We start from the raw sequence: 13486 nt of genomic DNA on the forward strand, positions 1-13486 counted from the left end.
AGAATTTCAGCAGCACACCCGTAGATAAAGTGCAAAAAAGTGGGATTTTATTGACCCATATCAAATGATTTTATGAAATGAGGGGAATGATTTTATGAAATGAGGGGAATGGCAATAATGAAATGAGGGGAATGTTTATGATGAAATAAGGGGAATGGGTATGATAAAATGAGGGGAATGGCTATATGGGGGGAATAAAGGCTATATGAAGGGTTGAAGGGAATTCATATATATATATATATATATATATATATATATTTATTAGGGATGCACCGGAGTTTCGGCTGCTGAAAATGCCCCTTCCGGCCTCTTCGGCTAAGGGGATTTCCTGCCGATAATTTCGGGTGGCGTGGTCACAAATGGTAGTGTGGCTTTAACTACTCTTTCCCGGTGGTACACTGCCTCTTACTCCGATATGTTCCTGCGTCGTGGGAACTCGGGCAGTCAGCAGTATTTTCCCGTGCAGTCTCGAGCGGGACGGTCCGGGCCAAGCCCTCAATTACAGGCCCACTGTCACTCCTCCCAGCAGTGTCGAGCGCTGGGAGGAGGTGACTTAACCCTTCCACGGCCGGGCACCGTGTGTATACGGCAGAGCCGAGCAGCGGGTGTATGAAGGGAGCTCAGGAGCCGGACATCGCTGATCCCTGTGATGTCCGGCATTAACCCTTTAGATGCCGCGATCAACATTGATCGTGGCGTCTAAAATCCCGAAGACAATCTGTGGTAGCTCAGTGGAGCTGATCGGGACCCCCATGGGTCTGATTTTTGTTCATTTAAAAGGAAAACGGTCACCTGTTCACCCGCACTATAACCCGATACACCGGGTTATAGTGTAGGTGAACAGGAGACCTATGCGGGGTCTCGGACTGCTAAACCTGTCTGCAGTCCGGAGCCCCGATCCGCCAAATCTCCCCTTTTTCCAGCGCTGACTTGCACTTTGAGGCGGGCCCGCTGGCTAGATTTAAATATTCATAAGTGCCGGTCACGTGAGGGCTCAGTAGGCACGAGTGCTCATTTGACCAGCACTATGAATATTTAAATTCAGCCGGTGGGCCCGCCTCAAAGTGCAAGTCAGCGCTGGAAGAGGAGGACCTTCCGGGGATCGGGCTCTGGACTGCAGGTAGGTATAGCAGTCCGAGACCCACATAGGTCTCCTGTTCACCTGCACTATAACCCGGTGAATCGGGTTATAGTGCGGGTGAACGGGTGACTGTTTTCCTTTAATGTAGCTGAAAAAAAAAAGTGATAAAAAAGTCCAATGAAAATAACTAAAAATTAGCCCCTATACAACCACGTATATGGAAAAATAAGAAAGTTATAGGGGTCAGAAGAAAACACTTTAAAGGGGTACTCTGGTGCAAAACATCTTATCCCCTATCAAAAGGATAGGGGATAAGATGTTAGATCGCGGGGATCCCACCACTGGGGACCACCGCAATCTCTGGGCCGACAGCAGCGGCGTCCAGAACACGGGAGCATGGAGCGTAGTGCGTAGCTATCACGCCTCCTCCCATAGACCTGAATGGAGGGGGTCACGGGGTTCCCCAGCGGCAGGATCCCCACGATCTAATATCTTATCCCCTATCCTTTTGATAGAGGATAAGATGTTTTGTGCCGGAGTACCCCTTTAAGCTTACTAATTTATTTATTTTTTAAGATATAAGGGGGAGATTTATCGGAACGTGCTGAGGAAAAATGGCATAGTTGCCCATAGCAACCAATCAGATAGGTGTGTACCCCTATAGCACGTCCGGGAGTCAATGTATGGTGAGTGGCAGTGCTGTGGCACCAAGCCCGGCCAGTACCTTCTATAGCCACCCCATATCCCCTTCAAAATTCTGATAATACAATAAAAAAAAATATATATATATATTGAAAGAAAGTGGGCGGGGCAATGCAGTATTGCTTTTCGGCCAAGCACAGCCTAAATTTTCGGTTTCGGGCCAGAATTTCCCTTTCGGTGCATCATATATATATATATATATATATATATATATATATATATATATATATATATACTCCCCTCTTACAGCTATTCCCCTCATACAGTCATTCCCTCTTATACACTTATAACCCAATTGCCTCCATGTCATGTCATGATTGGATATGAATTGGGGAGAAATAAACTCCTCCCAATTTTATGTACCCGGCCTGGCCTGCACACTCTCCAGCATTGTTAATACCTCCCACGTGGCTGCACCATAGAGCGCGCCACCGGCCCCAATCAGCTGCCACGTGAAAAGCCAGGCCGAACCTCCGCCGCAGTGCCCGCTGCTGCCAATCATGTCATTGTAATTTCACACAGCCATTTGTAGAAAAGGTGCCTACTTGTAGTTCCTTATCTCGGGAGCGTGTGGCATAGCGACAAAATAAAAACATCATTGAATTCAGGGCACCCAAGGCTACATAATAATATTGAAAAAAATTATGCTGACCACAGGTCCTCTTTAAATTGCACTTTCCCCAGTACATTCTGTTTATTGCAATTTTTTTTTTTTACAAAGTGTCCTACATTAAGCAGATCTGGCAAAGACTTTGTTAAAGAACATTAGCTGCTACTGGGAAAAATCTCACTGTATTCCACAGGGTAACACAATTGCTGACAATCACAAAGCTCCTCAAAATATAGATATTTAGCATCAAAGACCAATATGTGGAGAACCGTCCCCATGGCAACCGCTTATGTCTGCCCAAGACTCTAAAACACGCAAAAGCTGCTGATTTGAATTACAATGCTACAAGTTACTTTGCCGTTTATATTGTTCATGCATGTGTGTCTATTAGTCACAATAAGTGTCACAATTCTGCTGGTAATTAGTTATTTGTATTAGTACAGAAAGGAAACACAAATACAAACCGATTCCTTTGTGGCCAATACCCAGACAGGGCTGGAAACCTAAACACGGAGAACAATTTGTCCTGTAACTGACAGAGAGCAGTGGCCGGGAGTTCACAATATATAATCTGGTTGGATATGTTAATAAAATCACACATCTAAAAGTTGTGTTAATTAGAAAATATGCAAAAGTTACATTTAAGGGCACAAGTCACTAGTGATTAGGGTGTGTGAAAGCAGGGATCTAGCCCCATGCCAATGAATACAGCACACTCATAACTAAGATGCTTCTGTACTTTGTTAGGTGCATCAGACCTTAATTCTCTGGGAATAAAAAAAAATATATATATATATATATAATTAAAAAAATTACACGTTAAAATAAATAGTTTTACTAAATATATTTTATTATTTATTATAGCCAGTTTTGTCCAGGGGGTAATGTATAGTTTATTACAGATGGCCACTGTCACTTCAGACTCAATAGATCCTGGCACACAGAAGGACGGGTTGCATAATAACAGAGCCTGGGACAGACGTCAGACATCCTAGCTGCTCTGTTAGGGTGCATGTACACCACGTTTTTGCTATACAGTTCCCGTATAGTTTCAAGTTAAAAACCGTATGGAACTGTACAGAAAACCGTATGCATTGACTTAACATTGTAAACCGTATGTCAAATGCATCATCCGGTTTAGTCCGTTTTGCATCTTATACGATTTTGTCCGTTTTCTTAACCTGTACCCAAAAGCGTAGTCTACCAGGTTTTATGGTCCGGGTGAAAAACTGTATTAAACCATATACGTTTTGTTTTAACATGGGAGTCAATGGGAACCATACAGAACTGTATGTGCGTACGGTTCCATCCGGTTTTCACCATCCGGTTTTTTACTTTGCACAGTGTTTTTTCAATCAAACAAGTGAAACTTTATTCAAAATGGAGTGAAAAGTTAAAAACGTATACGTTTTTTTCTTATAAAACGGATGCAACCGGACACAATTTTTCAAACCGTATATGGTTTTAAACCGTATATGGGTTAACATTTATACACACGTTTTGATCCAGTTTAGTAAGGTTTTGAGGAATCCATTTTTCATCAAAAATCTGATACGGGAACTGTATTGCAAAAACGTGGTGTGCATACAGCCTAAGTATGCAGCACATTACATTTCAATAAACTGAGATCATTGTTAGGCTGCTGGATGGTTCCTACCAGGGATCAAGTCCTGCAGGAGTGCATGGAAACTGAATTCCCACAATTTTTTCCACAGCAGGAAAAAGTTCTGCAGGACCAGCCCTTGAGAGGAAATTTTGGGTGAGTTCCCACACTTTGTTCATAGGGCTTGACCCCTGGTACCTACATTTATCTCAACATTATGTTATGTTCCTCTCTGTGCCTCACACACTATTTTTTTTGTTGATTGTTGGAGACCCTTTAAACAGGGCAGCATATTCAAATGGCAGGTTTCTTATCAAGTACAGTGTTGTGTATCATTCAAATCATCACAGACATTACTGTTTATAATCAATGTTCATACACACCTTTGCAATACTTTAAATGAAAGCCCAACCATCACCAGAGTTTACCCCCTAAAACATTGCCCAGTATGTAAAAGCTGCTTAGTAATGTAATGCAGCCATATCTTTGGATGCTTTATCTGTTCCTCTATGGTGCTAAAAATGCTTTTGTCCGAAGTCAGCAACAGTCGGGTAGGTGTGGCCAGGGGTCTGCAATTCCCTGGGGCCTCCCCACCTCTCTCCTCTACGTCAGAACCTGGTGATACACAGGTCTTCAGTGCCTGCGGCATTAAAGTCTCTTCTATGGTGCACGAGAGCACGTATTAGCTGTCTATTTGTTTTGCCATCAATTTTCCTCTTGCGGCCACATCCAGGAAGGTCCCAAGGACCTTAAACTTCTAAATACTGTGTGCAACTGTAGTGACACGAATGTCAAGCTGCTTGGAGGTGGTCTTTTAGCCTTTACCTTTAAAAGGATAAGTGGCCTCCCCAGACATTGTGATTAATTCGTGTCCACCCATCCCCATTCCCGAAATATGAAGGTTTTTGTATCCCATCTGTCAGCGAATCGGTCAGATGGATGTACCCTTCATTAAAATATTGTGTGCTGATGCTGCAGTGAGGGGCTGTGATTTACATAGGGGCTTCTCCTGTGTCTCTCCAGAGCTCTTTTTAATGTACTACATTATTAGTTTTACACTATATCAGTTTTACACTTTCCTCCATCAACATATAACTCACAGAACCCTGTTATATAATGCCAACCTGTAGTAAAATGAATAGGGCTCTCGACTCCTAAAGGGTTAATTCTTGGCAGGTGGGGAGAAGGGCCTGGAATATGTGAAGCTCACACAGATTGCTTACTGTCATGTCTGAACTAACCTCCAGGTATAGCTAAGCAGGACGAATTAATAAAAGAAGAACTCAGAGCACAATGAGGTTTAAGGGGGTATTAAAAAATTAAAATGTCTGGGGAGACCACAGGTCCTCTTTAACGCCTTCTCGCCCCATGGCCTACATGTACTTCATGGGATGTGGGGAGGGAGTACGGTGCGGGTGAGGGAGTCAGGTCCACACTAATTGGCACCTAACATCTGTCGGTAATAATAGACATCATAGATTGCTCCATTGTCTGTAATTTAAATGGTTATATGCTGCAAACAAGGCATTTAAATCTAGTGTCTAGTGGTCCCATCGCCCTCCAGTAATGTAATCACGGGGTTCCGATGGGTTGCTGAGAACCACTGAAGCTTTACCTGTGCTTCTAGGTCTTTCATGGATCTACAATTGTTAAAGGCTGCCTTTAGTAATTAAACCTGCCTTTAGCAATAAAACGCCAATAACACAGATCAATGTAATGCAATAGCAACACTAAAAAATTCCAAATGTAATAATTGGTCACATGACAACCCAGAAAATTTTGTAATCAAAAGTAATCAAAAAGCCAAAACTAAACAAAAGTGGTACTATTTAAAACTACAGCTCATGGCGCAAAAAATAAACCTTGACACAGCTCCATAGGTTGAAAATTAAAAAAGCCTTAGCGGTCAGAATAAATAGATTTTTTTTTTTACCTTAACCCCTTAAGGACACAGCCCATTTTGAACTTAAAGACACAGCCAATTTTATTTATGCATTTTCATTTTTTTCTTCCCCGCATTCTAAGAGGCTTTGTTTTTTTTTCCCCATCTACAGACCAATATGAGCGCTTGTTTTTCGCGTGACTAATTGTAATTTGTAATGGCACCTTTCATTGTTTAAACAGAAAACCGTAAATTTGCTATGGGTTTCGGTTTTACGCAGGGCACTTTATGGTAAAACTGAAAATTTTCCTATTCTGACCCCCTATAACTTTCTTACTTTTCCATATATGGAGCTGTGACAAAGCAATTTTTTTGCACAATGAACTGTAGATCACATTGGTCCTAGATTTGCTTATATGTGACTTTTCAGTCACTTTTTATTGTTTTTTTGTGATGTGATGTACAAAAATCAGCGACTTGGATTTTGGTATTTTCTTTTACGTTTACGCCGTTCACCGCACGGGATCACTAACATTATATTTGAATAGTTTGGACATTTCCGCAAGCGCTAATACCAAGTATGTTATTTTTATTTTTGATTACAGCATCTGAAGGGTTAATGGTGAACATAAGCAGGATGGCTGATGTCTGCCATAATCCTTAAGGTCCTGGCTGCTGATAACAGCAGCTGGCCAATTCCGATCACCATGTCTGAAGATGCGGTGATAACGAAACCCTGCAAAGTTTTTGTATGTAGCTGTGCACCAAGTACCAAGGCACAGCAATGTACATCTCATGCCCTCTAAGGGTTAAATCAAAACCTTTTATCCTTTAAAAATTTTAAAAATTGTGCTCCACAAAATTGCAACCAATTTTTTTCAATTTTAAATGCAATTTTTTTTCTGGCTTCATAATACATTATATGATAATTGTCAAATTAGTTCCTATCTTTTCTAAGGGTCCCATCATTTTTTTTTTATTATTTTATTTTACTACATAATTATGTTGAACCACAATTCAAAACCAATGTCTGATTTTCAGTACATTTTTATGCATTATTACTTTTGTCACTTTCAAATTATTTCAGGAAGCATTGTGGCTTTTTTAACAGAAGGGTACCAACAAATTGTGTCCATGTCTTTTGCATTACATTATAAAGTATAATGAAGACTGCCATTAAAAAGTATGGTTTGTCCTGCAAAAATAATTGTAAAATAAAAAAGGCCAAAAATTATACTCACACAGCTATGTATCAATGGCACCAAATCCTTGCATTATAGCATACTGTATGCTGTGCATTGGATGCCACAAGAAAACAGAAAACTTTAGGTGCAGAGATACAGGGTAAGTCATCTTTTTCTTGCATCTTACCTTTGCATATACTGTTGTTTTAAGAAACCACTGTTTTAAATATTTTTGTTCCACTGTGGCTCCAGAGCGCCACGAGCATCCATTTTCATCCACCTGCTCATTGGCAAGCACGGTCTGATCTACAGGATCCCAGTTAACCAAGGCCTGCAATAAATAATTCTGTTAATATGAGCTAATGACACAGTGAACACATATTGTACTATTTTCAAGGTTTCAGAGGCACACTGAAGTCTACTAATACAAAAACGAATATGTTTGCCATGGCAACCATCAGAATTCCTAATGTATTTTTTAATAAAAGGATGCAAAAAAATCAAACCTGTGTTCCATATGGTTGGTATGGGTAATACATTCCTGTATGCTTTGCATCTATTTTCAGACAAATTCCCAAGGCACACATTCCATTGTCCCTATACATACTGTATATTAAACCCAAATGTATATTCAAAAGACCTTCATTTTTTATGATATGTTGGTTCACATTTAGAGAACCTATATTAAAATATTAGAGTAATAGACTGCATAATAAGCAGTAGTTTCCTAATACATTGTTATTACCGTATTTTTCCCCCTATAGGACGCTCCGGCATATAAGACGCACCCAATTTTAAAGGTGGAAAATCTAGAATACAATGTAAAGTATAGGACAGTGATCTTCAACCAGCGGACCTCCAGATGTTGCAAAACTACAACTCCCAACATGCCCGGACAGCCCCAGGAGTTGTAGTTTTGCAACATCTGGAGGTCCGCAGGTTGAAGACCACTGATATAGGAGGTAATACGTGTCCCGCCGCTCCGGACCCGTCACCGCTGCCGTGGATGTCGCCCTCCATTGCTGACGCCGCGTCTCCGGGGTGTCCCCGTCGCTCCGGAACGTCTCTGCTGCCCGGTATCCTCACTCTCCGTCGCCGCCATCACATCGCTACGCACGCCGCTCTTATTGGATGACGGGACGGCGTGAGCGACGACGTGATGACGACAAAGGAGAGCGCCGGCCATGCAGGGGATCCCGGCACGGAGCAGACACCGAGGAGGCAGATAAGGTCCCTCCCAGTGCAGCCGGGTTAGTGTCACTTTCCCTTCAGACGTGGCGGTCAGCTTTGATCGCCACGTCTGAAGGGTTAATACAGGGCATCACCGCGATTGGTGATGTCCTGTATTAGCCGCGGGTCCCGGCCGTTGATGGCCGCAGGGACCGCCGCGATAGGACAGGGTTTTAATATGTATTCGCCGTATAAGACGCACCAACTTTTCCCACCCAGTTTTGGGGAAGAAAAAGTGCGTCTTATACGGCGAAAAATACGGTACTTCCCAAGTGAGAGCATTGCAATAATACAGCAGGGACGCCACATGAATTCATATTATCCACAGATTCCCTATCACCCATCCGCAACAGAAGCTAAGTAAATGTCTGTGTGTAAAGAGAGTCAGGCCAATAATACCATTATTTTATTATGTGATTTATATAATTTCCTAGTATATTATTGACTTCATAATTACACATTAAAAAAGACTGGTTAATACTGGAAGAAATTTTTATGAACAGTTAAAGCACCATTCCGAGAGAAAATGAAAATATTTATTAGGCTAGGATTCCAATATACTTCCTACTTATGCTTGCCGTATATGTCAGCAATCTGTCAAAAAAGGGATGCCAACATATACAGCAGAATATTCCCAATGCCCGTTGAGTTTATTGGACTGACGTAGTCAATAAGTCACCAAGTCCGACCCATTTTCTGAATGTATAGATCAATTCTTCGGGATTAAAAAGCATAGCAGACCTCACTATTAAAACATTAATGCATACGTTTGAAAATTTAACTGAAGGTAGCCACTAGTTGACTTTTATGGTCCATTAAAGTCAATGGGCCTGTTGGGAGTATGCTGCAGTATACTTTGGCAACTTTTACAGGTTGCCGACATATACAGCCAGCGCAAGGCGGAAGACATAATGGCAAGACTGCCTTTTTTCACTGGAATTAGCATGATACTGGTAAACCGGTGTGCTGCTCCATCTCATACCGAGAGGCTTTTGTTCCCCAATACAATGCCCTTCTGGTCCTGCTCTCCTCCATATGACAGGAGCTGTGACTGCCCAATTCTTACAGCTGCTTCAGTGTAACTCAGAAGTCACATTCTCTATGAATTTCTAAATAATGGAGCAGACTCATAGTTATGAAAATAGCAGTCCCCAAGCCCTTTTCACCTGATTCATTTGTTTCTGTGTATATGCAGACAGAGAGCAGCTGTGATTCACCGGAGAGAGAGGCAGAGGGGCCGCAGCCCTCATGAATACAGCAGACTTATTGCACTAAGCCCTTTGTATTCTTTGTTGCTTTTAACAGAACAGCAGCACATATTTTTTTTATTTTAGCTGTTTAAGCTAATGGGTCAGATCAATACTATGCTACCCTTTCACAGGGCAGTACTGTATAATTACAGATTCACTAGATAAATGTGTTATCCAAGCTTTAAAAACTGATGGTTGATGTAAACATTCAAGAGGCTGCAGGACTCGCACAAACACCAAGCTGGGAGTAGGACCCCTTCCAGTCTAATATTAATAGTCAACCCTGGGGATAGGCCTTAACAATTATATACAGTGGGGCAAAAAGTATTTAGTCAGCCACCAATTGTGCAAATTCTCCCACTTAAAAAGATGAGAGAGGCATGTAACTTTCATCGTAGGTATACCTCAACTATGAGAGACAGAATAATAAATAAAAAAAATCCATAAAATCCCATTGTCTGATTTTTAATGAATTTATTTGCAAATTATGGTGCAAAATAAGTATTTGGTCATCTACAAACAAAGATCTGTAACAACTTCTTTAAGAGACTCCTTTGTCCTCTACTCTACTTACCTGTATTAATGGCACCTTGAACTTGTTATCAGTATAAAAGACACCTGTCCACAACCTCAAACAGTCACACTTCACTATGGCCAAGACCAAAGAAATGTTGAAGAAACAAAATTGTAGACCTGCACCAGGCTGGGAAGACTGAATCTGCAATAGGTAAGCAGCTTGGTGTGAAGAAATCAACTGTGGGTGCAATTATTAGAAAATGGAAGACATACAAGACCACTGATAATCTTCCTCGATCTGGGGCTCTATGCAAAATCTCACCCCGTGGTGTCAAAATAATCACAGGAACGGTGAGCAAAAATCCCAGAAGCACACGGTGGGGATCTAGTGAATGACCCGCAGAGAGCTGGGACCAAAGTAACAAAGGCTGCCATCAGTAACACACTATGCTGCCAGGGACTCAAATTATTCAGTGCCAGACATGTCTGCCTGCTTATGCCAGTACATGTCCAGGCCAGTCTGAAGTTTGCTAGAAAACATTTGGATGATCCAGAAGAGTATTAGGAGAATGAAACCAAAGTAGAACTTTTTGCTAAAAACCCAACTTGTCGTGTTTGGAGGAGAAAAAAATGCTGAGTTGCATCTAAAGAACACCATACCTACTGTGAAGCATGGGGGTGGAAACATCATGCTTTGGGGCTGGTTTTCTGCTAAGGGACCAGGACGACTTATCCGTGTAAACAGAGGAGATAGGGAAAATAGACCATCGGTTCTAGGCGTTGCTAACTCAAACATCAGAGTAAAGGAGTTTCTTGTAAAAGATCAAGGCTAGGATCACTTTTATTGTAGCAAAAATAATAAAACAATATGGATGAAACATTTCCTCAGATCAGCATGACAGTACAGCAGTTTACAACATGTTTATAAGCAGTGTGAACTGGCACCAAATAAGATGTGGGAGTGGCCCAGAGGTCAAAGGTCATGGCAGGTAATACAGAAAACAAGTATAAAGTAAAGAAATAACAAGAGGTTACATGAGGAATTAGATACAGTGCATTAATAATCAGTAGTAAGTCCACAAAACTTTATTTTCTGTTCATTTCTTTTCTGTTCATTTATGAGCGATCGGCAGCACTGTAGAACCCCCAAAGCGTGTCCTGCTGTAGTTGCTACAGACACGTTGCTCCGGCTGGCCCAATGGCAGGGAGGAGAATACAATCTCTCTCTGGGAGCGCTCTGGGTGCCCATGCTCGTACCTGAATGCTCCCAGAGTGAGATCGTATCCTCCTCCCTGCCATTGGCCCAGCCGCAACACGTGACTGCAGCATCTACCAACGTGTCTGTAGCAACCACAGTGCTACAGCAGGACACGCTCTGGTGGTTCTACAGAGCTGCAGAGTGCTCATAAATTAAAATAATTCAGCGACCTTTCAGACTAAAGAAAGTATTGTGGACTTCTTGCTGATTATTAATGTACTGTATCTAATTCCACATGAAACCCCTTGTAATTTCTGTACTTTATACTTGTTTTCAGCATTACCTTTATACTTGTTTTCTGAATTACCTGCCATCACCTTTGACCACATCCCACATCTTGTTTGGCACCAGTTCACACTGCATTCACACATGTTGTAAACTGCTGTATTGTTATGCTGATCTGAGGAAACGCGTCTTCCATATTGTTTTATTATTTTTGCTACAATAAAAGTGATCCTAGCCTGGATCTTTTACAAGAAACTCCTTGATATTTGAGTTAGCAGGGCCTGGAACTAATGATCTATTTTTCCTATCTCCTCTGCATACTACTACAGGACAGATCCCTTCTGGAGACCTTCCGGCTGAGCAGCAGACTCCATTATTATACCTCTATAGCGAGGTGATATGCTTAATTTCTTCTACTTCAAGTTGAGCGGCTACCTATAAGGGGCGATACTATCTGACTACTTGATAATCACCTAATTAAAGGGTAATACACAAGGCGCTGTACACGGTCTTCCTTTTTTTCTCAACATTACAACTGATCTGTGTAAAGGAAAGAATGAATGGGGCTATGTATCGTGAGATTTTTAGTGAAAACCTCCTTCCATCAGCAAGGCCATTGAAGATGAAACGTAGTTGGGTCTTTCAGCATGACAATGATCCCAAACACACCGCCTAGGCAACAAAGGAGTGGCTTCGTAAGAAGCATTTCAAGGTCCTGGAGTGGCCCAGTCAATCTCCAGATCTCAACCCCATAGAAAAACTTTGGAGGGAGTTGAAAGTCAGTGTTGCCCAGCGACAGCCCCAAAACATCACTGCCCTAGAGGAGATCTGCATGGAGGAATGGGCCAAAATACCAGCAACAGTGTGTGAAAACCTTGTGAAGACTTACAGAAAATGTTTCACCTCATCTCTGTTATTGCCAACAAAGGGTATATATAACAAAGTATTGAGATTAACTTTTGTTATTGACCAAATACTTATTTTCCACCATAATTTGCAAATACATTCTTTAAAAACCAGACAATGTCATTTTATGGATTTCTTTTTCTCATTACGTCTCTCATAGTTGAGGTATGATGCACAATTGGAAACTGACTAAATACTTTTTTGCCCCACTGTACAAAAACATCAATTGACAGTACAAAAATCTGTCTAATTGCCAAGGGTATCCACTCTCAAAATTATTTTTGTCTTTGGTCACACACAGCCTAGCATCCTAGTGGTTCCTATAGGTCATTCCACATAGGGCTGGGCGGTATACCAAAATTTCAAATTCCCTCCTGGCGGAAGCGTCAGCATTCTGCGCTGAACGCTTCCGCCAGAGAGGATCCTATGTCCAGGTGGGAAGCGCCCACCTTACTGCATTGATGACAGGGGCACTTCCCAGCAGCCGCATCAGCGCACAGGTGAGGAGGAGGGGGGGGGGGTTAATGGAAGCAGAGGGGGTAATGGAATAAGGGGCAGGATAGAATAAATGAAAGAGAAGGGGGGTTAATGGGTGCAGGGGGGTTAATGGAATGAGGGGCAGGATGGGGTTAATGGAATGAGGGGCAGGATGGGGTTAATGGGTGTAGGGGAGTTAATGGGTGCAGGGAGGTGAATGGAAAGAGGGGCAGGATGGGGTGAATGGAGAGATTTTCGCTGCCCTGACTCCTCAACCCCTGTAGTGCAGAGCTGTGATAGACAGCAGCGGGGGAGTATACAGTACAATGCTGTTTCCCCAACCAGTGTGCCTCCATCTGTTGCAAAATTACAACTACCAGCATGCCCAGACATCCGCAGGCTGTCCAGGCATGCTGGGAGTTGTAGTTTTGCTACAGCTGGAGGCACACCGGTTGGGGAGACCCTGATGTTCTGACACTTTAACAAGCCCCCCCCCAAAATACCATTAAATATCGTGATACCGCGATAATTTAAAAAAATACCGTGATACACATTTTTGGTC

The 13486-nt window shown here is 42.1% G+C and overlaps 1 protein-coding gene across 4 annotated transcripts in view; it reads right to left on the reverse strand.

The window, feature by feature from the left end:
* LARS2 (leucyl-tRNA synthetase 2, mitochondrial) overlaps positions 1-13486 on the reverse strand; it is a 173316-nt gene that overhangs the window by 63624 nt on the left and 96206 nt on the right. For all 4 annotated transcript variants that reach the window (XM_056520569.1, XM_056520568.1, XM_056520567.1 and 1 more), the window contains one exon: positions 7250-7393. In XM_056520569.1, the coding sequence (XP_056376544.1) occupies positions 7250-7393 (144 nt within the window). The remainder of the gene's footprint in view (positions 1-7249; positions 7394-13486) is intronic.

Source organism: Hyla sarda, chromosome 5, assembly GCF_029499605.1.
Source record: "Hyla sarda isolate aHylSar1 chromosome 5, aHylSar1.hap1, whole genome shotgun sequence".
Lineage (NCBI taxonomy): Eukaryota > Metazoa > Chordata > Amphibia > Anura > Hylidae > Hyla > Hyla sarda.